Genomic DNA, 27,557 nt, shown 5'->3' with positions numbered 1-27,557 from the left:
TACCACTGTATTAATTGATCGAAGACCAAACAAGCCCTCAACGAAGACCCAATAAAGGCTTCTTACCCAAACTCTCTCTTTCTCAGCTCCACAAGCAAGAAAGCCAAGTACTTGAGAGTTTCCAAGCTTACATCTTTCTCAGTCAAATCGGTTCTGCTGGGAATGTCACTTCCAGCTCACTAAGCTTTCTCCAATTCCCACCTCACTTTCCGGGTCACTGTTCAATTTCTGAGATCTGGCGGTTTAGGGTTTCTGCCAAGTGGTGGATAAATTTCCGAGCTTGGAGGCGGTGGAGGGGAGTTTAGGGTTTGTGTTGAGCTTAATGTGGTGGGTTTTGGCCGGGTGAAGAAGATCTGGGGCGTATGAGGGTGAGGGGGGTTGTGTTTTGTATTGGGAATGGTTTTGGATGATAGTGATTTTGTGGTGTAGGTTTTGCTTGGGGCTGGGGGTGGGGGTGGGCTTGTTTTCAGTGCATTTTGTGGTATAGAGGTGAAGGGGGTTTAGTAATGGGTGCTTTGTTGGAGCTTTGTTGGTAGTTGGGGTTTGTTTTAGAGGGGGGTTCTAGTGGGTTGTGAAAGGAGTTTGCTTTTTGGGGTTTTTTTGGTAAGAATGAGGCTTTCTTCTTCGTCTTCGTCTTCGGGGTTTAATAATCATCAGCCTCAGGAAGGTATGAGCTTTCTTTTGTGCTTTATTTTGGGTACTAGATTGTTTTTTTTTTTTTCTTTCACTTGTGGAAGTTATCACTTACGTCAAAGGTTTTGGTAGTTTGTTGTCTTTGTATGTGTGTGTCTATCTGAGTTATGTATGCTCCTTTTGATTGTGATTTAGTTGAAGATGATTTGTGTGTTGATGTGTTAATTCAAGGAGTAGGTCATTGAACACACCTAGCACGTATCTGTTTCAGTAGTGTTGTTGTGTATTTATGGAGTTATTGCACTAAAAAAGAAGCAACATTTTATGCAAATTTTGCTTGTTTGTTTGAGAAATTGAATTTGAGGTGATTAACTTAACTATAGTATGCTAAAATCATCTAGCTCCCAATGGTTGATGCTGTTTTAAGTGGAAATATGTTTAATGTTGCATCTGTAAGAGAATCAATTCCGTGTCTTTATTCATGTGAGCATAAAATCTATGTGCAGGGGAGAAGAAATGTTTGAATTCTGAGCTATGGCATGCGTGTGCGGGGCCTCTGGTGTCTCTGCCTGCTCTTGGTAGTCGCGTAGTCTACTTTCCGCAAGGTCACAGTGAGCAGGTCAGTACAAATAGATAGTTATCTCACTTATTATTTATTTTATTTTTTTTCCTTCTGAGAAAAACCTTTGGTTTGGCCTACATGTTTTAGAAATGCAACTTTGGATCTATGAGCAAGTATGCAATTGCAATTTTTTTTTAATTTTTTTTGGATCTGAAATGTCGATGCTATGGCTTTTTCATTTTAGGACTTGGGATCTTGTTACCATTGTCTTACCATTACCTTTGGTTTGGCCTACATTTTTTTAGAAATGCAACTTTGGATCTATGAGCAAGTATGCAATTGCAATTTTTTTTGGATCTGAAATGTCGATGCTATGGCTTTTTCATTTTAGGACTTGGGATCTTGTTACCATTGTCTTATATTTTTCAAATAGCTTTTAGTTTTTCAAGTCAAAACTAAGATGTCTATCTTGATCTTCTAGGAACAGTTAGACCACTGGGACTAGATCTCCTCAGGACAAGTGATTCTTGTTGTTGTCTGGATAAGAAATGTAGGATCTATGGCAATATCAATGATAGACATACTGTGTAATTTCTGTTTTTGAAACATACATGCCATTGTTTATAGGTCTATGTTTATTTATAGATGGTGATTTACGGTATTTGTTTGTTTAACACATGTCTAGTTTTTAGTTTCCATATTCTGTATTGTATACAAATTTGGTTACTGTTTATTTTCTGAAACTTTTGAGGATATTGTTGCTGTTTGAACAGCTGAAGCTTCTAATTAGTATAACTGGTCTCCTAGTTCCAGAATATATTCAGTGAGTGTTATTAAACCTTGGTGGTTTCTTGGACAGGTTGCTGCATCAACCAATAAGGAAGTTGATGCCCATATTCCCAATTACCCAAACCTACCTCCACAACTAATTTGTCAACTTCACAATGTGACTATGCATGTAAGTGTCAATCTGTTTGCATCTAATATGGACCAATTTCATGAGCTACTCCTTAAAATGAATGATTTTGTATGGTACAGGCCGATGTGGAGACGGATGAAGTATATGCTCAAATGACCCTGCAACCATTAAGTCCGGTATTGTACTCTGTTCTTATCAACTCCAGAATTTACTTTTCCAATCTCTTTCATCATGTCTTGACGTAAACTGTTTTGTAGCAAGAGCAAAAGGATGTATACCTAATGCCTGCAGAGTTGGGCAATCCCAGCAAACAGCCAACCAACTATTTCTGTAAAACTTTGACCGCAAGTGATACTAGCACGCATGGAGGATTTTCTGTTCCCCGCCGTGCAGCTGAAAAAGTCTTTCCTCCTCTTGTAGGTCTCCTTTCCTTTTGTGTCATTTGATCATCACCTTGTTTTTCATGTGTTCATGTCAAGAACTTGGCCTCATTCGTTCATTTTTCATGTTCCTTCAGGATTACTCACAGCAGCCCCCAGCGCAGGAACTAATTGCAAGGGATCTTCATGATAATGAATGGAAATTCAGACATATATTTCGAGGTAAGTATGGATTGTACAGATGTCTGTTTTTTTTATCTCCTGTTATTACTTTCATTGTTTTTCTTTTCTATTTAGCATTCTTCAAATCTGCTACCCTAGCTTTGATGTCGAAGTAAGACCAGCTAGTGAACTACTTCTCACACTTGCTGGCTCAAAATGTCAAAAAGTCAGTTCCAGTGAAATATTGTATTTCCTGGTATGAACAATATATGTGTCATGCATTTCTCCCATTGTCTTTTGCAATTGAACTCACAGGCCTCTAATTACTAGACCAGCCTGCTATGATGTTACAAAGAATAAAGTAGTCCTAAATGAAATCTGACACTACCTCATTACTACATTAGTACTCATGAATTACTTGTGTCGTCTGTTTTTTTGCACAATTTCTCAGCGAACAAATAGGTCTTTCAGTTGGTTAAACTATATCTCGTTTAGACTCTACTTTACTCAGTTTCACGTTCATTGTGATGTAAAGGCAAGAACCATTGTCATCGATCTTGATCAGAGTTTGGGCCGGCGTACATTATTGATTAGGCTTGAGTGATTAATGATACTAAATGAAAATATGGTTAGAGACATCAAGCTATATACTTGTGCCTTGTTGGGACACCTTGCTTTATTATAAACATGAACATGTTTTTTTTTAAATAATTGTAATTGAATTCTTAACATGAAATACTGTAATCAAATTGGTTTTCTGATGAAATTGTGCAGGCCAGCCCAAGAGGCATCTTCTCACAACTGGATGGAGCGTGTTCGTTAGTGCTAAACGACTTGTTGCCGGTGATTCTGTCCTTTTTATTTGGTAGGCTTAAACTGTTATATAGTATACGATTTGAATTTTTTTTGTTGTTGTTGTTGGGGTGGGGATACTGAGACTTATTAATTCAAACAAAATGAGGAAGCTCAATCTTTCCATTGTACCTGGCAAGTAATATTAGGCATGTATACTGCATATGTTATATGTGTGTTCACCAAAAAAAGCATTTACAGTGAATTCCTTCATTAATCAATTGATTTAGCAAGCTGGCCACGTAATAGCATGTCTTATATTCCCTTCTTAATTCGTGTTGTCTTCAAATCAGGAATGAAAAGAATCAGTTGCTCTTGGGCATTCGGAGAGCAAATCGTCCGCAGACTGTTATGCCGTCGTCGGTTTTATCAAGCGATAGCATGCATATTGGTCTTCTTGCTGCTGCAGCTCATGCAGCTGCAACAAATAGTCGGTTTACTATATTTTATAATCCAAGGTTAGTATCTGCTGCTGCTTCAGAATGAAAATATTGTGTTTACATTTTCTTATTTAAGTGCTTTCAATGCAGAGCAAGTCCTTCTGAATTTGTGATACCCCTGGCCAAGTATGTTAAGGCTGTCTATCATACACGTGTTTCTGTGGGAATGCGATTTAGGATGCTGTTTGAGACAGAAGAATCAAGTGTTCGCCGGTACGCGTTCTTTCTAACTATATATGAATTTACTAATTATTTGAATAGATTTTTACATGATTTGATCCATTTATGAAAGAACGCATGTTTCTGGAAAAATTATGAATTATAGGGGGGTTACCCATATAATTCACAATTTTGGTGTGTAGATTTCAACTTTTCTGTTCGTTGTTCTACCAGTTTTTCGGTTGCTTGCTTTGTTTCATGGGTACATTATCAGATTGCATCTTTGGATGCTTTTATGATAAATAAGCTGCGAGTAAAGGTTCCCCTTTCCATCTTATCCCCTGGTTGGAGTGAAATTTTCATGAACAAAATCTAACCTCAGAATCTGGGTTGTTACATTTTGCAGTTCTTATAATGCACAGAACTTCATTTTGTTTTAGTTTATGTAGTCAACGAAAGTGATGCATGATTTAGGCTGTATGGTTCAAGTGTCATTTCTATGGTTGTTATGTTATACTTTTGCATTATAATCATGAAAAAATTACACATCGGGCTTAATATTCTATGCTCAAAGAGTCTAGTGTAACTGTTTGGTTATACTGACTGGGTTATTTTAATGTTTTTCCTTTGTTTTTTTTTCTCACCAGATACATGGGTACAATAACTGGCATCAGTGATTTAGATTCTGTTCGCTGGTCAAATTCACACTGGCGTTCTGTGAAGGTTTGTTTGTTCGGAGTATTTGGATTTTTATTTTTTTATTTTTTATTTTTTTATGCTTGTATAACTTGTAGTATTTAGCTAATATTACTTTAACAAGTTCCTGATAGAGATGTGGTCAGAATTTTTAATTTGTTAGATGATGTGTGGTTTACGACTTTATTCTGCTCATGCAGGTAGGCTGGGATGAATCCACTGCAGGGGAGAGGCAGCCAAGAGTTTCATTGTGGGAGATTGAACCGCTAACAACTTTTCCCATGTACCCTTCCCCATTCCCTCTCAGACTGAAGCGACCATGGCCATCTGGCATGCCCTCTTTCCATGGTATCTTTGTTATTTATTTATTTTTGCTCGAGGGACACATGATGTATTTTCTTTTGGATACTTTATTTCCCTTGTATATTCATGAGTATGTTTATTTCAGCGCTCAAAGACGGTGATATGGGCCTGAACACTCCACTGATGTGGCTCCAAGGAGGGGTTGGAGATCCAGGGATGCAATCTTTGAACTTCCAGGGATTTGGGGTTACGCCCTGGATGCAGCCACGGCTTGATGCTTCTATGGCAGGTCTACAGCCTGATGTATACCAAGCAATGGCAGCTGCTGCACTTCAAGAAATGAGGGCAGTGGATGCAAAATGTTCTTCGCAGTCGCTTCTACCCTTCCAGCAATCTTCAAATGTTTCAAATGGGCCTGCTGCTATGCTTCAGAGACATAGTTTACCTCAGTCTCAGTCTCAGAATACTTTTCTCCAGAGCTTTCAAGAAAACCAAGCTCCTGCTTCTCAGCTGTTGCAACAACAGTTGCGTTATCATCCATATAATAATGATCAGAGGCAGCAGCAGCAGCATCATCATCAACAGCAGCTGCACCAGCACCAGCAGCAGCAGCAGCTTCAACAGCAGCATCTTCAACAATCCCAGAATATGCACCAATTTTCTGTTCAGCAGCAGATTCCGAATGTAATGTCTTCTCTATCTAATTTTGCTACTCAATCTCAGTCTGCATCACTACAAGCTATTCCTTCACAAACTCAGCAGCAGAGCTTTCCCGAATCTGTTGGAAATGCTATATCTTCATCCGATGTTCCCCCTATACATAGCATATTAGGTTCACTATCGCAGGATGGAGCATCGCAGTTACTTAACTTGAGTGGATCCAACACTGGAATATCTTCTACTTTGTTACCCAAGGTTGAATCACAGCTATCATCTGGGGCTACTCAATGTGTACTCCCCCAAGTGGATCAGTTGGGAACACCACAGTCAAATATCTCCGAGCTCACTGCCTTGCCTCCATTTCCTGGCAGAGAGTACTCTTTCCAAGGTGCTACTGATCCCCAGAGCAATCTTTTGTTTGGGGTTAACATTGATGCCTCATCTCTAATGCTACAGAATGGGATACCAAATCTGAGAAATATTGGCGGTGGAACTGATTCATTGTCTATGCCGTTCGGTGCTCCAAATTATACCAGTGCAACAGGCAATGATTATCCACTGAATTCAGATATGACTACTTCAAGTTGTGTAGATGAATCAGGCTTCTTGCAGTCTTCAGAAAATGTGGACCAAGTAAATCCACCAACTCGAACCTTTGTGAAGGTAAGATGGTTGTGATTGTGTTTTGAAAGCAATTTATCACTTTACAAAATGCCAATGTTTGGATATTGTCGGAGTTTTCATTTGGTAATAGGAATGCTTCTTGGTCATCTGATTACCTGTTCATTTTATCAGGAGCAGTACTTTTTCTTTGTAGTTGCTTGTATATTTTGTTAATTATAGTGGTGCAATTTTAACAGGTTCACAAGTCGGGGTCCTTTGGGAGGTCACTGGATATTTCAAAATTCAGCAGCTACGATGAGCTGCGCGGTGAGCTCGGAAGCATGTTTGGCCTTGAAGGCCAATTAGAGGATCCTCAGAGATCAGGCTGGCAGCTTGTATTCGTTGACCGGGAGAATGATGTTCTTCTCCTTGGTGACGACCCTTGGCAGTAAGTCAGATTTTATTCCATCATTTGCAGAACTTAGGAGTTACTCTTTGGATCTCTAGAACTCTTAGGGATATAGTAATTCTAATTTTTTATTTTCAGGGAGTTTGTGAACAATGTTTGGTATATCAAGATACTTTCTCCGCTTGAAGTGCAACAAATGGGAAAGGAAGGCCTCAATCGTGTGGCTTCTGTCCCAAGCCAAAAGCTTTCCAATGGCAGCAATACCTGTGATGACTACGTGACCCGACAGGACTTGAGAAACTCAAGCAATGGGATTGCATCGCTGGGCTCCCTTGACTACTAAATGCAAATGCTTTCTACATTAAATGTTAAGAAAATTTGCTGCTAATGAGTGTTTTAACTATGCTAGTAGTGTTTATCATAAGAGGATTGTTAGCATTCTACTTTTTTCTGTGGTCGGTGAGATGTACTGCATGAGCTAAAGTCTATTTGAAGCTAGCTTGCATGTCAGCGTATATTTCTATACTGTAAATTATAGTAGGAAGGGACCTTGTTTATGAAAACTACCACTACAGCACGTAGAACAACACTTGTACCCTAAGCCTAAGACATCGATGTCAAATAGCATTTTGTATGCTATCTTATCTTGTGATGTATTATTATATGAAGCTAAGAACTTGCCATCATGCCATGAATCTGATCGAGTGAGCCCGTTTGCTTGTTCATAATTTTGAACTGTGATATGTATCGCTGTCTCTAAAGTTGGACTAAACTTACAGGTGCCCAATATGCTTGCCGGACTGGAGCTTTCCCATGAAGTTCGGACTGAAAACCTGTCGTTTGGCATCACTGAGAAGGGCCCGTCCTCATCACTTTTTCTTTCGGATCATTGATGAGCTCCATCTCTTTGAGCCTCGTTGGCTTATAGTATAGACTACCAAACACCGAAACAAACAAAAGAATATATTAATCTCAAGACGTTTTGCAACACTAGCGAGTCATTTGAACGTACCAGTAAATATATTAAAGTGCATGGCACACTATTGTAAAGCCAAAAGCTACCTGCAATGAATGTAATTCACAAAACTACACAATCGGATGTGAATTCTCATAGGAACAAAAAGAAGCACAGCGACCTTCATTTTCATCTAAACTACTGCATTCAATTACAAAAAGATTGAAAATTACCCTCTATATCGTAGATTCAAGGTGGATCCGAGGAGAGTCACCACAATGCAAGTTGATGATCATACAACAGTAATCATTACGTTCGATCTTATTTATATGCTGCATAAGTACACCTGCAGCATCATCATCATAATTAGCACCACCGCCAATGGCAAAGCCAAATTGCATGTACAAGCATGCCGAGGTGTTCCAGTCCCATACTCATTCGGAATCGCACCTCATAGATATTGCTACTTTGACGAGTGGTTTCATATTGACTTTAACGAGTCTGCAGGGAACAAGCCTTTCTTGAGGCTCACTTAACTGGAGGTCCTGAATATTTCTAACGTAGGCAAGCTTCCGGTGAAAAGCCCTGTTACTTTCTTAAAGTGCAAGGGAAAACAAACTCGCCAAGCTGCACTAGACCGGAAGCCCTTTTGAATACTCTGAGATAAAGAATAAATTTACTGCAGTGGGTTGTGGCCTTACCACCGTCAGCTCAGATGAGAACACTGTAATTTCTGCGTGCCTGCCCATTTGTTATCATCAGTTTACAAACAATCGTCGCTGCGATACTGATACCAATTACTGCCAGGCTACCATTCCTAAATATCCAAGTGTTTTCAGTACTAACTCTACTTGGATAAAATCAAGCAAATGTAAGATGAAATCAACATGAACATCAGAACATGTATATATTGCACTCAATTAAGAACACACCAATACAAGTAATGTCTAAATAACAATAACACTAACCTGAAAGAGGCATGATTGATCTTCTCCTCTGGCGGCGTTCTGGCCATGTAAGGGACAGTTTATGGTTTTATGTATGATCCACTCGTCGATACGAGCATTTTGATATATAATACGCAATTTTTGGATATCATATGTATATGTTATAGTTTTTACCGTTTTCGATAGTTTCGGTTATCGATCCGTGAGGATCCGACTATCCGATCGACTTGTGGTTTTGTCACATCGATCGTAAAAGCATTCCGAAGACTTTGGGTGGTCTTGGATGAGGTTTCGCCTCTATTGGCGTTACTTTCAGGGTTGTTGTTCGATTAGGGGATTTGAACTTTAATCACTTGGTGATTCGTATACTGATTTGAGACCATTGGTGATTAGGTGCTTCTCAAGGTTATTTGGACGAGTTGCTGGTGAGAGTGTTAGTTCGGTTATGTATAGAAGACACAGCAGGATTCTGAGGTGAGTAATCTCACTATGTTCATTTACGAATGAAGTTACCTTTATCGTTTTGAGGCTTGACTTTTCGGGAAACATTGTTTTAGGAATTGAGAATTTCTATTGTTTGAAAAGTGTCAAGGTTTGGTGTGAGTTGCTTTAATGTGATTTGAACGTTTTGATCTAATGACTGGGGGTCTGAAGATCTGAGAGTCACAGGTGGTAATTTCTCATTTTGATTTGATTTAACATTTTGGGTCCAGAGCGACTTGCTTAATGTTTTAATCTGGAGACTGGAGAAGTCTAATGATCGGAGGTCACGGGGTGACAACTCCTTTTGAGAGTTGAGTAACATTTGGTCCTGAGTGACCGCTTTTAAATGTTTTGATCTGACGACCAAGGAGGTCTGAGGATTCGGGGTTGCTGGGAGTGACCTCAGGCATATATATTGGGACTTCACGCCTTTAGCCGGGTGAGTGGATACGATCAGTTAGAACTCTAGTTTGTTGCCGTTGTACTTCATGGGGGATAGCGAGGAGCTACATGATGCTCATGAGTATGTGTTTTTAAAAGGGAGTTTTGGGGATTCTTTCTTTTAATTGACATATTTTAAGTGTTGGGAACATTTTATATGATTTTGTCACGGGGTGACATGTGTTGTCCTTTTGGGGAAAAGAATGTGTTGTTTTGGAAAAATAGGGTGTGTGTTCCTTTTTCGCGAGTTGATAGGTTTTCCTCTTTTGGGTGAGTTGTGCGTGTGTGTTTTGAGTTACTTATACAAGCTTTCATAAGCTTACCGGGTTTGTTGTGTGACAACTCGGTGCACTATTCCATGGTGTAGGGGTTTATTCTGCAGGTCAGGGTAATCGTGGCTGAAGCTGGTCCTGATAGTTGCAGTTTTACGGTAGGAAGTCAATTTTATGACTTTACCGTTATTAAGACTTTCGCTTGTAGTAAGCTCTGATGAGCATTTACTTATTATTTTATGGACTAAATACTGTTTAGTCCTTGAGCTTTTGACCATAAAACACTTCAGTCTCTGACCTTCTAATTTCACACGTTTAGTCCCTGTACTTCAAAATTTCAGACCAATAGGTCCTTGCTGTCTAAAAGTCGCGGCAAAATGTCTATTATGCCCTCAGTTCTTTTTTTTTTTAAATAAATTTATTCCTTTCTCTAAGGGCATAATAGACATTTCGCCGTGACTTTTAGACGGCAAGGACCTATTGGTCTGAAATTTTGAAGTACAGGGACTAAACGTGTGAAATTAGAAGGTCAGGGACTGAAGTGTTTTATGGTCAAAAGCTCAAGGACTAAACAGTATTTAGTCCTTATTTTATTGTGGCAATTTAATTCGTAAACTTGTGTAATATATGACTCTGCGGAGCGAGTCTGTATTGACATAGTGGGTTCAGGGCATCAGTACGTACTTGGTTTAAAAAGAAAAAAGTTTTCAAGTATTTTATATTGATGACTGGACCATCACACTTGTATAATTATGAGATTATATTGAATTTTAATTATGTTTAAAATTCGGAGCGTGACAACTTTAATAGTGATAGAATTCTTGACCGGGGGGTCAAGGTACTTTTTACAAAGGCATGATGGATGATGGGCGAATTATTGATGTAACGAAATCTAGGATAGATGATAAGGGTAAGATCTCAGAGATCATTAATGAGGTTGTCATTTTTTAACAAATCATTCATAGAAATGTGGTTAGATTATTGGTTTGTTGCTTAGAGACACTGAAGTTCCACTTTCGGTGTATGAATTTATACCTAATGGAACACTTTCAGTCTTTCACAGTACATCCATGAGCATAATGAAGAGTTCCCACTTACATGAAAAATGTGCCTAAGAATTGCTATTAGATATTTTAGGAGCTCTTTCTTACTTACACACTTTAGCTTCCTGTCACATTTATCACGTAAACATCAAGTCTAAAAATATACCCTTAGATAAAAAGTTTAGAGCAAAAGTTGCTGACTTTGGAACTTCAAGGTCAGTTGTCATGGACCAAACTCATCTAACCACACTTATACAGGGCACGTTTGTTACTTGGATCCAGAATATTTTCAGTCAAACCAATTTACTGAAAAAAAAAGTGACATCCATTGTTTTGGAATGGGCCTAGCTAGCTGAGCTCTTGACTGGACTACGACCAATTTCTACAATAAAGTTTCCACTTACTTCATTATTTCCATGGAAGAAGGTCGTCTATTTGCTGTTCTTGATACTCGACTTATTGAAAATGAAATCATGGTAGTTGCTAACCTTGCAAGAAGATGCTTGAATTTAAATGGAAATTAAGAAACGACCTACAATAATGAAAGAGGTGACGTTGGAGTTAGAGGTCATCCAAATGTCAAAAATAACTTCTATAATTAGTGTTGCTCAACGAAATTGTGAAGGGGGTAGCTGAATTCGGTGAAAATGATTCTGTCGAGCATTGGGATGTTGTTTCAAGTTCACCTGGGTGAGTTCCTAATGGTGGTTTCACTTGAACGTTGGTTGAACACCCACAATAACCTTTCAGCCACGGTCGGCGGTGAACAAATTGTATACTACTTCTAATATGTATTATTTGATGTTGTAGACAATTTGTGATCTTTCTTTTAGTCCCGTTGTAATTATGTCTTCATATCATCAAATTGATAGACCTAGCTAACACCGACAATTTATTAGGCTATACTCCCTGCCTTCCTCTTATCAATCTACAGTCAGTCGACACAGATATATATTTGTTACTCAGTTCATGAGTCCAATCAAATTTGTCCGTTCAATATTTTCATTTTGCGTGTATGCCCCCGACTTACCTTTTAACTCGTAGGTAATCTTTTCGGAACGGCATGGACAATTCTGAAGCCGCAATCTGTGGAGAAAAACGCGGTTATAGAATGGCCGTTGAATTCGACTGTTGAAGACTTGAAGTGTTCTAATTGAATTGTTAACTATGACTCAACAGTCAAGCTGACATTTCTGGACTAATAGTTGTCAAATTTCTGTTGGTGAAGAATGACAGCTGTAAAAACAGACCCGTTTCTCCTCATAGAATTCCTTATAATCTTATATTATGATCATTTTAGTAGGATTATCCCCCAATTATTGTACGTTACTTGTATAAATCTTATTTTTGGTCAACAAGACTCTATAATAGATAATTACATGCGAAGGTACGTGCCAAGAACGTACTCTCTATTATTTAAGGATTTTTGACTCCGGTTCTCATTTTATTTTCCATGATGTACTTGGATATCAATAATTTAACTGGCATATCCTTCATAGACACCATGATACTTTTTCAGAAAAGAGCTACATACCTACAATGTTAGTAGTAACCAACAGCTGAGAGATATAGGAGAAAGAAGAAGACAGATCTCGAATGGCAATAATATTATTGCAATTGCTAGTTCGTATCACCCTTCTGTTAACGTTCTGGTCAACAAGTACTATGGCAACATCATCATCTTCAGAATTAGCATGGCCGATAGCAAAGCCTAATTGCGAAACTCATTGCGGAAATATTAGCATCCCATACCCTTTCGGGATCGGACCTAACAAAGATTGTTACTTCGACGAATGGTTTGAAATAGAGTGCGTCAACAACTCCACAGGTCCTCACAAGCCTTTCTTGAAGCGCACACAGCCGAAGCTAGAGGTGCTGAATATTTCAATGGAAGGCACGCTTCTAGTTAACAACCCGGCCACTTTCTTCTACGAAAGAAACAGAACTCGGCAATTGGCCCCGAATTTGACAGAAGGCCCTTTCATATATTCACAGACATACAACAGATTCACTGCAATGAGTTGCGGATTCTCGGCGCTGGTAAGGTCAGATTATGATGAGCGTGTGCTTGGTGGGTGCTTTTCAGCTTGTAATACAGATAGTTCGAGTATATACAATTATGGATATGATTGTATTGATGGTATTAACTGCTGCCAGGCTACTCTCCCTCCATATCTCACTTTGATCACTACAAAGGTACAATATTCCGAAACTGATGGAGAATTGTTGACTTATTACAACTACGCCTTCCTGGCCGAGCAAACATGGTTTCAGAATAAGAATTTTAAGAATACCACTATGGAGCTCAAGAATGCATGGTTTGAGCAAAACATATCGAAATTCAAGGCTATAGAGGCGAGTATGGGCATGTTTCCTGTGGTTCTTGATTGGAGCATAAGATTATATGATACTAGTTCATATTTCGCAATATTTAAAGGGTTCATCGGATCACACTCGAGCTATAATGACTCAAGACCCTATTGCGAGGCTGCTACTTCGTCGTACAATAATGTTCCAAGGCTTGACTGCAGCTGCGTCTGTCCACTGGGTTTTGAAGGAAATCCTTATCTTCTCCAACCTTGTCAAGGTACGTGATCGGATTTATTTTATTACTTGTTTCTTTGACATATCAGATTGGAACTTTGAGGTTATACAAGCTCAGAGCACTACCAATTAGCTCTATAGTCTACGGGTACCCTCTTCTCATTTAAAGATGTTCCAACTTTGACTTCCCACTTCCTCATTTATCATTGAAAAAAAAAAAATCACATGCAACATTTTTTTGTCATAAAAATGTGTATATTTTTTTTGTTACATTGGAGGGATCAAATTTAAGACCTATTCTAACTTAACTCACCACCCCCTCACCACTTGGTTAATCTAAGAATTCTATTTTCATTTTTATGAAATCATATATAATTGTTGCGCAGAACTTTGCATAATGATGTATAATCTCTTGAACTATATATGTTCGATACCTAGATCTAAATTGTAATATGATAAGAGAATTCGCTACACAATAATAAACAATATCTCTAGACTCTCAGATTCATGGTCATGTCTGATCCATTTTGTCTATCTATTAATACATTTCAGATATTGATGAATGCAAGGGGAGTAATCAGTGCGTGACTCAAGGAGAAACATGTGAGAATTTTGTTGGAGGGTACAAATGCTATTCAAATGTAACTGGCGCTACATGTGAATACTTTGCTGATCGTTATGGTGTAGCAATAGCTACATCATGCCACATAAATAGTAGTCCCTTTGCTAGGGCCGATAATATCAGAACTATTCTTCTAGGTATGCTCGATCCTAAAGAGTTCCCTATTTTTCTTATAACTATTTCCATATATATCAGAAAAGAAATTGGTTGTATATATCGTTCAAATTGTACTGATGCAGGTCTTGGTGCGGGTGTCGGGCTGTTGCTACTACTTATTGGTACATGGTTGGTGTACAAAGTGGTGAAGAAAAGGAAAAAGATTCAGCGCAAGCAAATATACTTCAAACGAAATGGCGGTTTATTGTTGGAACAACAATTATCGTCAGGTGAAGTTAATGTTGAGAAAATTAAGTTGTTCAAGTCAAAGGAATTAGAGAAGTCTACGGATAGTTACAATAACGATAGAATTCTTGGCCAAGGAGCTCAAGGTATTGTTTATAAAGGAATGTTGGCAGACGGAAGAATTGTTGCTGTGAAAAAGTCGAAAATAGTCGATGAAGGAAAGCTTACAGAATTCATCAATGAGGTTGTCATTCTTTCACAAATCAACCATAGGAATGTGGTTCAACTATTGGGATGTTGTTTGGAGACGGAAGTTCCTATTTTAGTTTATGAATTCATACCGAATGGAACGCTTTCAGGGTATATCCATGGACAAAATGAGGAATATCCACTTACATGGAAAATGCGCTTACGAATTGCTACAGAAATTGCAGGAGCTCTTTCTTACTTACATTGTGCAGCTTTATTTCCCATTTATCATAGAGACATCAAGTCTTCAAACATACTCTTAGATGAGAAATACAGAGCAAAAGTTGCTGACTTTGGAACTTCAAGATCAATTGCCATTGACCAAACTCACCTAACAACACTTGTACACGGCACATTTGGCTACTTGGACCCTGAATACTTTCAGTCATGTCAGTTTACTGACAAAAGTGACGTGTATAGCTTTGGAGTTGTCCTTGTTGAGCTCTTGACCGGTCGAAAGCCAATTTCTGCAATAACAAGGCCACAAGAAAAAACAAGGCCACAAGAAGAAGAATATAGAAGTCTTGCCACTAATTTCATTGTTTCAATGCAGAAAAATATTCTATCTGACATTCTCGACGCACGAGTTAGGAAGGAGGGCAAAGGAAAAGAGATTAGGGTAGTTTCCAACCTTGCACGAAGATGCTTGGAATTAAATGGAAGAAATCGCCCTACAATGAGAGAGGTCACAATGGAGTTGGAGGCTATCCAAATGTTGGGAGAAAATGCTCAAAATGATGAAGGTGTTGAATATTCAGAAAATGATTCCGTTAAGCGTTGGGATGTTGTTTCAAGCACAACTGATCAGTCAGCTTCGTATGGTGGTCCGACTTCATCCTTACTGGAGCATCAACAATTAACCACTAAGACCTGGTGAAGAAAACATTTCTTGTGATGTAAGTTTGTTTGTATCAGCCACTACAATATACATGCATTTTGGAACTGTGTCTTCTCTAGATTTTGGGAATTTTAGTACGTTTTGCTGAGGTTTCTAGTCAAAGAGGGAAAACTATGGCAATTAATTAACATCTACCGCATGTCGTAATTATATCAATGTTTGCATCGCATCGATGCGATTTCAAGTTCAAAGCTCTGTGAGTCTGTGGATTTCAAATTGGATAGGTCTGTACGTATCTGGAATGTGTGTATATATATACACACACACAGAGATTTGCTCACCTAAGGGATAGTTTTAAGGGATTGTGAAGGACAAATGTATCTCAACCACATGTATTAAATATAAAAGCAGAAATTATAACAACTTAAAACTGTGCATTTATTTTCAGCCGTCAGATTCACTTGTCCCTCATAGTCCCTTAAAAACTGTCCCTTAGGTGAGCAGACCTTGATATATATATATATATATATATATATATATATATATATATATATATATATATATATACAGATCCTATCTAGAGCGGAGCTCCGCTTTGAAAATTTACGTGTGAAGTTCGAGTTTTGGGTCACTTTTCGGTCGCACATCCATATCTCGACCGTTCAGTTTTTAGGTACTAGTGTATAGATCGTCTCTGCAAATTTTCAGCCAAAATGATGATCGTTAAGGCATTGATAATTGCCTTAAAGCTAGTACAGTTCAGGTTGACAGATTCAATCCGTCCATTGGTTTAAGCGAGTTAGATACCTTAACGATCATCAATTTGGCTGAAAATTTGCAGAGATGATCTATACACTAGTACCTAAAAACTGAACGGTCGAGATGTGGATATGCGACCGAAAAGTGACCCAAAACTCGAACTTCACACGTTAATTTCAAAGCGGAGCTCCGCTTTGGATAGGATCTGTATATATATATATATATATATATATATATATATATATATATTCGGAGGCGTTCTGAAGAGGACGACCGCACTGTCGCTAAAGTGCGGACGTCCGGTATTTCTGCTCGATCAAGCGTCGACGGCGCAACTCCTCTTGCCGGTCGGAGGCCAGGGGCATCCTTGACCAGTCTGCAATCGGGTGGAGTCGCTGGCAACCAGTTTGCAACACTGCCTAGAATCTTGACGTTGCAGGTGAGGTCGCTACCCAGAACCTTCGACCTCGATCTCCTTCGAACTCGATTGATGCCCATAAGCGGTCTAGGATGCCTTCGGCATCCATCCTGCACGATTCGCGCTGCCGTCACCACCTGAACGCTGCTGCAGCGTCGACGTGCGGACGTTCGCCCCAAAACCCGCATGTGTGTGTGTGTATATATATATATATATTTTTTTTTTTTTTTTTTCTAGCAAACAATAAGGCTTTTAAGGAAAGATGATAGTTATCATTCAAGCATCCCCTCCCTCAATATTCTTCTTCTTTTCTTTTTAGACAAATTCCCTCCTTCATCAAATATCTCATTTCTTGTTTGGTTCCATGATCGATATTGATTCTTGTGGGAACCAGTTTAACAGAAGCAAAAATACAAGACAAGAGAATGTGCATGCCTTTTTAATAAGACAGCCACTTATATGGGCTTTAATAATCGAATGAGAATGTTAAGTGGCTGTGGACCTTCACTAAAACTAAATGATTTTTCATTTCGGCCCAATACCAACTTACATCATTAATGTGCTATAATAGTGAAGTCGTCAATTAATCAAAACTATACATTATCTTCTCATTGTTTTAGAGAAACGGTAATTGAGAGAGAATTACTGTGTGTTCTCATTGATAATAGGGGCCTCTTTATATAGAGGATTACAATGCATAGAATCTCAATCATATAAGGAAAGTAATCGTACATTGAATAGGAATCTAGATCCTTCTAATTCAACCCTATTACCACTAGCTAGGTCAAGTAACCTAGAGTTTGGGCCAAACACAAATAGAGATATCCTTAAACACTTCCCCTTGTGTTGTCCAAACACGGTGCTTCTCTAGTTGCCTCGTTAAAAACCTTGCCGAGTAACAAAAACCCAGTGAGACAAAAATAACCTCGGTCGAAGGGGAAAAAGAGCACAACACACCTTTCACGTTTCGAGGTGAACATGTAGACATCTCCCCCTGATGTCTGCGCCTCCCCCTGATGACTACGATCATGGGAGTTCAGATAATTTCCGCAAGCCAATTCTTGCCACATGTTTCTCGAACGTGGATTTGGGCAATGACTTAGTAAACAAGTCTGCCTCATTGTCCTCAGATCGAACCTGGTTCACTTTGATCTTGAGGAGCTTCTGTTGTTGCTGATTGTAGAAGAACTTGGGCGATATATGCTTGGTGTTGTCGCCTTTGATGTAGCCTTGCTTCATTTGTTCAATGCAAGCAGCATTATCCTCATAAATGCTCGTTGGCTCATCTGTGGTAGACTTCAAACCACAATTGCTTCGAACATGCGTAACTATGGATCGAAGCCATATACATTCACGAACTGCTTCGTGAAGAGCAATAATCTCTGCATGATTCGAAGAGGTAGCGACTAAGGTCTGCTTTGGGAGCGACCTTTGTGTGGGTCAGAGAGGTACCCAGCATCAGCAAAACCTTCCAAAACACTTATATCGTTTTGGGATGGGGAGAGGGAACGCAGTCCACCATGTGTGGCGTCCCTGGCACTTGATGGGTCCGAATCCATCTTCTCTCTGTAGGGATAGAACAAGCCCATATCAATCATACATCTCAAGTATCGAAAGATATCTTTTACACCAATCCAATGGCGTCGCGTTGGAGCAGAGCTATATCTAGCTAACAAGTTCATTGTAAACGAGATGTCTGGTCTTATGCATTTAGCTAAGTACAATAATGCGCCTATTGTACTCAAGTAAGACACTCCTGCCTCTAGCACATCTTCATTATCATCCTTCGAACGAAGAGGATCCTTTTCAGGATCAAGACTACGAACGATCATGGGGGTGCTTGAAGGTTTGACCTTGTCAAAATGCCTAAGCATCTATCAACACGATGCTCAAGTTCCAAACCGAGATATAATCGTGTTCTCCCAAAATCCTTCATCTCAAACTCGGATTTCAAGTGTTCAGCGGTTTCCCTTAACTCTTTAAGGGCTTCTAACGAAGATCATGTCCAACATGAACCGCGATAGAATCCGAAACGTGTTATGGAAACGCGTGGGCATATCCCTTCCCAATCAAGTAGTCACTTTAGTGAGTGTTTCAATCTTATTGTAAACGCACTCCGTGGTCTAGAGCCACTTGACTTGGGTAGATGAAGTTCACCATGAACATTCATGTATATTCCGTATCTAGATCCCCATAGAGATACGTAGTGACCACATTTGTAAGCTGCATGTTCAGTTATTCGGAAACTACCAAACTGACAAGGTAGTGGAGTGCAATGACATCCATTACGAGAGAATATGTCTCATCGTAGTCGATTCCAGGGCGTTTTGTGAGAAGGCTTGCGCCATAAGGCGAGATTGGCATCTCTTTTTCTCATCACGCTTTCTAACGAAGACCCATTAGTCAATAGGTTTTATGTTAGGAGGTGTTGGCATCACTAGCTCGAAAACCTTCTTCTTCGTTAGAGAATCCATCTTAACCTGGATCATATCTTTCCATTTAGGCCAAATTTCTCTACGTTGGCATTCATTCATCAACGGAGCGTGGTTCGATATCATCAGACTCAACAAACTCATGCGCAACGAAATACGCAACTACATCATCAATTATGATGGAGTTTCTATCCCACGTCTCATGTACACTAGTGTAAGTTTCATAGAGCTCTATATTCTCAGGAATAGGTTCTGACGTTGAGGCGTCCCCCAACGATAACTATAACCCGGAAGATGCTCATGAGACGGATTTTGAGTGTCGATGATCCAAGGATTGGTTTGTGCCAAGGTATCCTTCGAACCCACGGGCCTCCCACGCATCCTAGCTGGGGCCATGGCCTGTAACGCCAGAGTGCCACTCTCTTTGGCGTTGGCGCCATGACTACCTCCGTGTAGGGTGGCGCTACGTCCTCTCGTAGGGACGTCCTTCCTTGTAGGCATGTTTGCAGCATATTTGTGTGATCTCGTCACTTTAATAGGGATCAAGATGAGACATAGTGGGGACAGACCACGACAATTCATGTCGTTCCTGTTGAACATCTGTGTTCTTATCTCCCCCTAACGACGGGAAGACTGTTTCATCAAAGTGACATCCGCAAATCTAGCGGTAAGGAGATCGCCTTGCAAGGGCATTAAGTGGCGGACGATTGTTGGAGTCTCAAATCCAACTGAGTTGCCCATTCATCTGTAAGGACCTATCATAGTGCGCTGTGGCGGCACAATGGGCACATAAATGGCTCACTCAAATGTGCGTAAGTACAAAATACTTGTACCCAGTCACTAGCTGTAACGCAGAGGTACATTGAGTGGCGGTAGGTTATAGACGAATTAGCATAGCTGCATGCGATATTGCATCACCTCAAGCGGATATAAGGAGAGTGGTGCGCATTACCAATGTCCGGACTATCATCGTAGTCGTTTCCGCAAGACCAATTGGGTGTGTACATGGGAATATGATGTCCAACATCAGTCCCAATGCAATAACCATCGAAAGTCTTCGATGTAAACTCTCCAGCATAGTCAAATCCAATTGACTGAATATGATGATTCGGGGAGTGAGCCCGTTGTCATATGATATGTGCTAGGAGTGTAGCATAAGCAGCATTACAAGTGGACAATGGCACAACACGTGACCAGCGTGTTTGCGTGTCAACCAACATCATGAGATATTTAAACGTCCGCAAGTTGGTTGAATCAGTCCATAGAATCCCCATGGATTTGATGTAAGAACAGAATGAGTATTTTCATATCCTTTGCGTAGGACGGTCTCAGTCCTAATTTCCCGAAGGAACTTGCTTTGCAAAATGAGCGAGAGGCCTTAGAAGCAACGAATGAGGATTTTGGTTGGGCCTGAGCGTCTGTAGAGCTATTATAAGCAAAATGTGTGACTACATCTCCCATCATGGCGTTGGAGCCATGGAAATTAGCATGTATGGCGTCATGGCCACTAGGAGGAACAACCATGGCGTTATGCTCATGGTTGGCGCCTTTTATGGCGTCATCAGATTCTTGCTTCGTTTTGCTCAAAAGGATGGATGTCTGTGTGAAGTCTTTAGTAGACGGATCATCATATCATGACCAGGATGACCTATCCTGTCGTGACAAAGCCAATATGTGTCTAAATCCAAGAGATCTTCTCTCATAACTTTATTGGATTTAATAGCTCGAATAGTGACATAGAGTCCTCTAGAGAGACACATAAACGTCTCTAAGATGCGCCTTTGTTCTCAATCGTTAGAGGTATTGCAAAGGAACTCATCTCCGTTCTCTACATGCGTTTTTGCATGGAATCCGTTGGCTATTCATAGGGCAATTTGCCCTAAGAGCGTAGAGAGTTTCTGTGACAGTAATCAAGGTGCCATTTGGCAATGGGAACTTGGGCTATTCCATGTCCTCGAATTAATATTGATGGCCCAGCCATCGTAGTCACAAAGTAATATGCTCAGAATCAAAATTGAGTCATAATGAAAAGAACTCGAAATTTTATTCATAAGCCAACGGAGTACATCATTGTTTCTTTGATCAAAGAAAATCTAATCCAATAAACTAGTTAATGCAAAACAATGGTAGTCGTCTAACTCCTTTCGGTAATTCCAATGTAAATGTGACCAGGTGAGTAGAGAGATGTCGGTGGAGCAAAGCTCGCTTAAGTACCACTTATCTCAAAACCTTCCTAGACATCACACTTACATTGAGTACGCCTACTTTGAAGAAAGACTAATATCATTGGCATCTACTACAAAAGTAATATGGCAATTGCCTACATCTCTTGGAAAATAAAAAGACTTAATCAAAATCGCCAGTTTCTGGGTCTTGATCCATGTAGTCTTCCACCCTTAGATCGAGATTGCCATCTTGATCTTCTTGTTCCATGTAATTTGCTTCCCTTGCTTCACGATACGTCTTGTATGCTTTTGCAACATTCTGGGGTGCTTTACATGCTTTGGCCCAATGTTCAGTTGATCCACATCGAAAACAAACATCATTATGGTCAGGCTCCCTTGATCGAGGCGTCTTTGGGGCGCGATTTGGACAACCATTGCTCTTGGTGGCGTTACCATCATGGTCGGAGGCTCCGCCTCTCTCTCTCTTCACACGTTGACCTCCACGGTTCCGTGCACGCCTCTCTGGGCGATTTCCTTCCTCGTTAGGGCGAGAATATGGACCAGAACGTCCAGAATTGTCCCTACTATTAGGGTTTCGCTCCTTGCGTCCTCCTTTGGGGGCGCGACTATAGTTAGACTCCGGAATTGACTTGGTTCCCACGGGTCTAGAGTTATAGTTCTTCACAAGTATGTTGTCGTGCTTTTCAGCTACGTTCATGGCGCCAATGAGCTCATGAAACCTTGTGATACATCCTGCTTTCACATCAATCCGATAATTCTTTGAAATCATCAGGGCAGAGACGGGGAAGGTAGAGAGAGTCTTCTCGATCAACATCGTATCAGTTATGGCTTGGCCACAAAACTCCATCAGAGACTTGATACGAAGAGCTTCCGAGTTATAATCAAGCACAGACTTGAAATCACAAAAGCGGAGGCTATGCCATCGCACTTCTAAATCAGGAAGCAGGGAGTCACGAACGTTGCCAAATCGCTGCTCAAGTTCTACCCATAGCTTTCTTGTGTCTTCCTCATTGAGGTATTCACTTTGGAGCGCGTCATTCATGTGCCTTGTCATGAGAATTATGGCCTTAGCTTTATTTGCTTCGAAAGCACGAGCTTGCTCTATAGAGAGCACGTTCTGACTAGGCTCTTGGATGGTTTCCAGAAGTCCATCAGCCTTAAGATGTTGGCGCACATCTAGGACCCATCTATGGTATCCTGCGCCAGTTGTCTCTAGTGGAACAAAGTTCAACTTATTCAGGTAACTCATCCTGAAAAACAACACAAGATTAGGGTTAGTTTCGGAGCATAAAAGGCTACCACGAAAACAATAATAATTTTTGAGCGTAGTCGCTTCCAAGAAGATCCGATTCCAAGAGGGGTTTTGGATTAGATCGAAACAACGATGTGTGTGGTCGATCGTTTTCTTCTCAACAAACTCTAAGTTTGGAGGACTCTACAAGCTCCAAGCTTGGAGTGAGCACGAACCCCCACAGTTCGGCTATTGGTCTCCCCTATGAAGAAGAAAGGGGGGTAGGAGAAGGGATGTTGGAAGTCCCCGAGAAAAAGAAGAGAAAAGTAATAAAAACTTCAAAAACGGGAACTTTTAGAAAAGTTTACATTGAAAAATTGCCGGAAATCTTGACCGGAAAAAATTGCCCGAAAAATGGCCGGAAAAAGGTTGACCGGAGGGTTGATTGACGTTGACCTGAGGTGCTGACGTGGCGGCCGGTTGCTGACGTGGCACTCTGGTGCTGAAGTGGCAGCTGACTGGACGCTGACTGGATGCCTGCGTGGCAGAGAATCTGGGTTGACGTCAGTGGGCCGCGATCTTAGGCTTCTGGGCTGCTCTGTGCTTCTGGGCTTCGCTGCACTTCTGGGCCTAGGGTTTCTGTGCTTCTGGGCTGCGTTGACTGGAGCAGGGTTGAGGATGCAGGCAGCGGTTCGGTGGTGCAGTCACTTCAGGCGGCCGGTTCGGGTGGTTCTAGGCCGGTTCCGGTGGTGATTTTTCGGCTCCGGTGATCTGGAGTCAGGCTGCAGCTGCTGGTGGAGTATGGCAGCAGTAGGCAGGGAGGAAGGCTTCGAACCGGGCAGAGAGGATATCGGTATTTCCGGGGGCCGGTTCGGGTATTTGCCGGCCGGTTCTGGGTTTCTGGAGGTGAGAGCTTCAAGGTGGGCGGCGGAGGTTTCTGTGATTTTAAGGCTACGAATATTAGGTTTCAGGGTTAGGGCTTCGTGCTGATAACGTATTTTAGAGAAACGGTAATTGAGAGAGAATTGATGTGTGTTCTCATTGATAATAGGGGCCTCTTTATATAGAAGATTACAATGCATTAAATCTCAATCATACAAGGAAAGTAATCGTACATTGAATAGGAATCTAGATCCTTCTAATTTAACCCTATTACCACTAGGTCAAGTAACATAGAGTTTGGGCCAAACACAAATAGAGATATCCTTAAACACTCATTAAATTTTGAGCTTTTAGGCTTACCGCTTAATGCATGGGAAGTAGCGAAGTGGGCTCTGTTGATGGAATTGTTTTTATTAATATCGTAGTTTTTGGTAATTTGCTATTTGCTTAATTAACTTTAATTAAACAAAAGTAATTAAGCTGCTGCTCTGTTTTGATTTCAAAATTCAAACCCATTCAATGAAGCAACGTGCACTTAATTAACCAATTAAAACTAATGGTTAATTAAGTTGTTATTTTTTTTTGTCCAAATCACTTCCATGCTTTTTGACCGCCCCGATTCATGGTTGATTTAGAGTTGATCTTGTCATGTAGTAGAAAATTCTCATTTGTTTTATTTTTTGCATTAGTTGTCCTGATTTCACAACTCCGCTTATTTTTAACGAATAAAATAAAAGTGAATTAGTTTCATGATGATTGTCATGAGAATAACCTTAATTCTGGTATTCTTGATACAACTACACACATGAAAAATGTGTATAATCAACCGACAATCAAAGAGGTCACAGATGAGTTAGAGGCTATCTAAATGTTAAAAAAAACCTCAAAGGGTCAACAAAGTTATGAATTTGTTGAAGGTAATTCAATTGACAACTGTGATGTTGTTTCAAGTTCAACAGGGTCATCTTCGGGTTCCAGCTAATTCATCTTTTGCATGAACTTCCGCTATTATCTTCATACATGGTATATAGAATGAAGAAAATAATAATATTACTTCCTTGAAACCAGGGGCGGCCCTGAGGTTGTGTAGACAGTGCCGCCGCACAAGGCCTCCGAAATTTGGAGGCCGCCGACTTTGACTTTGAGTTTCGAATACATATATGCATGTATGAGCGGATATGTTTAATTTAGTTCTGGCTTTGCATGCAAAACTTTGTGCAGTCCAGCTGGTTGGCTGGCTGAAGCACGCGCAGGCCTTTACACTATTGTCACGGTTTCGAGTCCCAGACTTCCATTTTTAATCTTCTTTCCTCTTCCTTTTTTTTTTTTTTGACTTTCCGTGTCCCTCATTTTTTTTTTCCCTTTCTCTGTTTCTTTTTTAATCTTCCTTTCTTTCTTTTGGTACAAATGTTTACTAAGAGTTTCAGTTATTATACCCTTTTTTTTTAATCATTATGCAATGAACATAAGGTGTCGGTCAAATTTTCGCACTAGGTCTCTGAATTCTCAGGACCGGGCCTGCTTGAAACAATATGTTTTATGTATATGCTTGTATTTTTTTATTTTTTTTAATAAATAGAGGAATAGCCCGGAGCATTCCAACTCATCCTCTATTAATTTTATTCAGTTATACCAAATATTGGACATGGTTAATTGATTTCTTGTACGTACGATGTTCACTATGCTATATATATGTTCTTGTGATCGAATAATATGTTCTATAATGTTTTGCTGCTTAGTGAAGTTTGTGAACGAGAGGTTCACTGTAACTCTGTAAGGGTGTACGTGTATCTAAAAATTGTCTATTTATAAAATAGTAACCATCACAGATTTACATGGAAAGAGAGATGTGAGCTAGCATTGGTGGTTTCATTAGTATCACTTAATTATAATGCATGCCAGCAAATGGGTGTTTGAATATTTAATGAGTAATTTGTGAAGTACGTAACAGTACGTAGCTGGACTCTTAATTAAGTCTTAACTTTGTGAGCTTCATTGCTGAAGAAAATATATTATTAATATAGAATGTAACAATAATGTCTCCGTCCGGAACGGATTCTATACACCGTCAGTGTACTTGCACTGACGTGAGTATGACTACGCGCCTATTATTAAATTATTAATACTCCCGTCGCTGGCAAGGATATCTAAATGATAAATCAAAGACAAGAAGGCTGAAGGCTACAAGCCCAATGACAACATTAAGAAACTAAAAACAAAAACAAACGAGGAGATAACAAGCCAACCAGAACCAGAGGTACTTAGAGCAAGTGTACCCGTAGTCAAGAAATGTCAAGGTCGAAAAGTCAAGGCATCGACCAGTCAAGTAACTGTTCACTGCCACTGGACATAGGTTTCCACCTGTTTTTTTTCTTGACCAGTCAAGACTGTTCATATATATATTGGTTATTAATTGTTTGCCGTTGGATCTTCTGCTTAATTGAAATGGACCGCTGGGATTTCATGACCGTTACCCACCTTTTTCATGCTTGTAGGGTGGAGTGAGGATGTCAGCCACGTTATGGCTTGGGCCGAGCTGGCAGCCCCTCAAACCCAGTCAAAAATTTAGTCATGCTGTTGCCTTTTTTTTTTTGCCTAAGTCAATAAAAGCCAACAATTGGCTGGGCAAGCTTCAACCGGTGGAAGACCCTTTTTCCTTGTGGCCGGTCACCACATCAGTTTTCCTTGCTGGAGCCCGGGCAAACCAACACCGGTGGACTTGCTCTTACAAGAAAAAAAAAACCACATATATATACTTAATACTTCTTGTTTGGACCCAAAATGAACATTTTGGCCTGACAAGGCACGTCTTGGAGAAATTGAGCCAATATCAGTGGATCAAGCTATATATTGTCGACAAGCTCGAAATATATATTTAGAGGCTAAATAAAGCCTACTATGGAAGTATGACAAGTCAACTTTAGCATATTTTCCTACTTCGGCTAGGAAAAACCGAGCTAGACAAGGAAGGAGAGGTGGCAGACTAACCAAATGAAATCTAAATGTGCTGAAACTTTCCAGATCCATTCTAGACAGCCCAAGGATCATTTCTTATAAAGAGTGCAAGAGCTTTTTTTGAGTGGAAGGCCTTCAAACAATCAGCCCAATTTTCTACAGAAGCAAAACTGGAAAACTGGACCTGTAAGAGATCCAGCAGCATTTTCGGCCCAACCACATGGAAAAAAATCTGAAAATTTGTCAGGATGATCTACACTCATAGTGGAACATTTCATATGAAGAAGTCGAAGGCATATAATGAAGTCTTGTTGGAGAAATAATTGAAGGAATAAAGGGGCAGAAACTGACCTAAAACCAGCTCAATATTCACATGTTCATGTTTCCTACCCACATGAAGAAAGCTAGATGCTTTTCTCTTTTTCCTTGGATATATTTTTCTTCTACAATCTCTTTAATAGATCATCACCACTTCCATGTTGCTGCACCTTCATGCTTTGCTTTCATTTCATCTTTTCTCTATCTTTTCCATATTTTACAAGTGAACTTAGATCTACTTTCATTATTTTTCTTCCACTCATCATTTCACTCTTCTTTTTCTTCCCTATATAAACACCTTCTCCTCTCATTCTAAGAGAACCCATTCACATACAACAACAACATCTCTAAGATGATCTAAGTTCTCTCTAGAGCAAACCTCTCTAAGAGCAACTCCTCTCCTTCTCTTTCTCTTAGCGGTGATCACACTCCTAGTCCTAGTCTTCTCAGAAGCCGACTTTCAGTGCCACCAAACCCTCTGTCAACGTGCTTCGGTCCTAGTCTCCTCGGGAGCCGACGGTAGTGCCGCGACCACAACGGTTACAGAACCAGCCAAGCAAGGGTAACGCCCTAGCAACCCAGCCAAGCTAAAGTCACGCTTTAGCAAGATCTCAACATTTCCCGGTGATGTCGCTCTGCTCGATCTACAATATTGAGTATCGATTGTGTTAACAAGAAGAAACTTCAGCAAAGTCCTCACCACGAGGCAGAAAAAGTCCCCATGACGAGGTTGGTGCTCTCCTCGTCTACAATCGCTTGAAAAGAAGTCAGGTCAAGGGACACCCCCGACGACCGCACCCGAACGGTGCTGGCACGCCCGCGCAAGAAAAGAGATTGTTGACCAGCTGCAGCAAAATTGGAG

The 27,557-nt window shown here is 40.2% G+C and overlaps 2 protein-coding genes across 4 annotated transcripts; both read left to right on the top strand.

The window, feature by feature from the left end:
* Positions 1–7,473, top strand: LOC133725754 (auxin response factor 6-like). 3 transcript variants are annotated; one of them, XM_062153125.1, is made up of 14 exons: positions 1–667; positions 1,140–1,252; positions 2,055–2,153; positions 2,234–2,290; positions 2,372–2,530; positions 2,632–2,716; positions 3,431–3,521; positions 3,802–3,966; positions 4,039–4,161; positions 4,755–4,830; positions 5,004–5,151; positions 5,252–6,429; positions 6,627–6,821; positions 6,921–7,059. In XM_062153125.1, the coding sequence occupies exons 1-13, from the start codon at positions 610–612 to the stop codon at positions 6,819–6,821; spliced, it is 2,547 nt and encodes an 848-aa protein (XP_062009109.1). In that variant the 5' UTR covers positions 1–609; the 3' UTR covers positions 6,921–7,059. The 3 variants fall into 3 exon arrangements, with proteins under 3 accessions (XP_062009109.1, XP_062009107.1, XP_062009108.1); XM_062153123.1 differs by having other exon boundaries at positions 3–667; positions 6,627–6,817; positions 6,917–7,473; XM_062153124.1 differs by having other exon boundaries at positions 3–667; positions 4,755–4,834; positions 5,008–5,151; positions 6,627–6,817; positions 6,917–7,473.
* A 4,917-nt stretch (positions 7,474–12,390) lies between these two features.
* Positions 12,391–15,619, top strand: LOC133725753 (wall-associated receptor kinase-like 3). Its single transcript, XM_062153122.1, has 3 exons — positions 12,391–13,506; positions 14,016–14,222; positions 14,325–15,619. Exons 1-3 carry the CDS (start codon positions 12,516–12,518, stop codon positions 15,551–15,553), a joined length of 2,427 nt encoding a protein of 808 aa, XP_062009106.1. The 5' UTR covers positions 12,391–12,515; the 3' UTR covers positions 15,554–15,619.
* Positions 15,620–27,557: the final 11,938 nt, after the last annotated feature.

Source organism: Rosa rugosa, chromosome 1 (assembly GCF_958449725.1).
Source record: "Rosa rugosa chromosome 1, drRosRugo1.1, whole genome shotgun sequence".
Classification (NCBI taxonomy): Eukaryota; Viridiplantae; Streptophyta; class Magnoliopsida; order Rosales; family Rosaceae; genus Rosa; species Rosa rugosa.
This window is presented reverse-complemented; position numbering and strand designations above follow the sequence as displayed.

What these genes read in the sequence shown, in the direction of transcription:
- LOC133725754 (XM_062153123.1), top strand. Translation starts at nt 610, where the DNA reads ATGAGGCTTTCTTCTTCGTCTTCGTCTTCGGGGTTTAATAATCATCAG. An exon ending in GAAGAATCAAGTGTTCGCCG is followed by an intron (nt 4,162 to 4,754) that starts GTACGCGTTCTT and finishes TTTTCTCACCAG; the next exon opens with ATACATGGGTACAATAACTG. An exon ending in TGGCATGCCCTCTTTCCATG is followed by an intron (nt 5,152 to 5,251) that starts GTATCTTTGTTA and finishes TGTTTATTTCAG; the next exon opens with CGCTCAAAGACGGTGATATG.
- LOC133725753 (XM_062153122.1), top strand. Translation starts at nt 12,516, where the DNA reads ATGGCAATAATATTATTGCAATTGCTAGTTCGTATCACCCTTCTGTTA. An exon ending in TCTTCTCCAACCTTGTCAAG is followed by an intron (nt 13,507 to 14,015) that starts GTACGTGATCGG and finishes AATACATTTCAG; the next exon opens with ATATTGATGAATGCAAGGGG. An exon ending in TATCAGAACTATTCTTCTAG is followed by an intron (nt 14,223 to 14,324) that starts GTATGCTCGATC and finishes GTACTGATGCAG; the next exon opens with GTCTTGGTGCGGGTGTCGGG.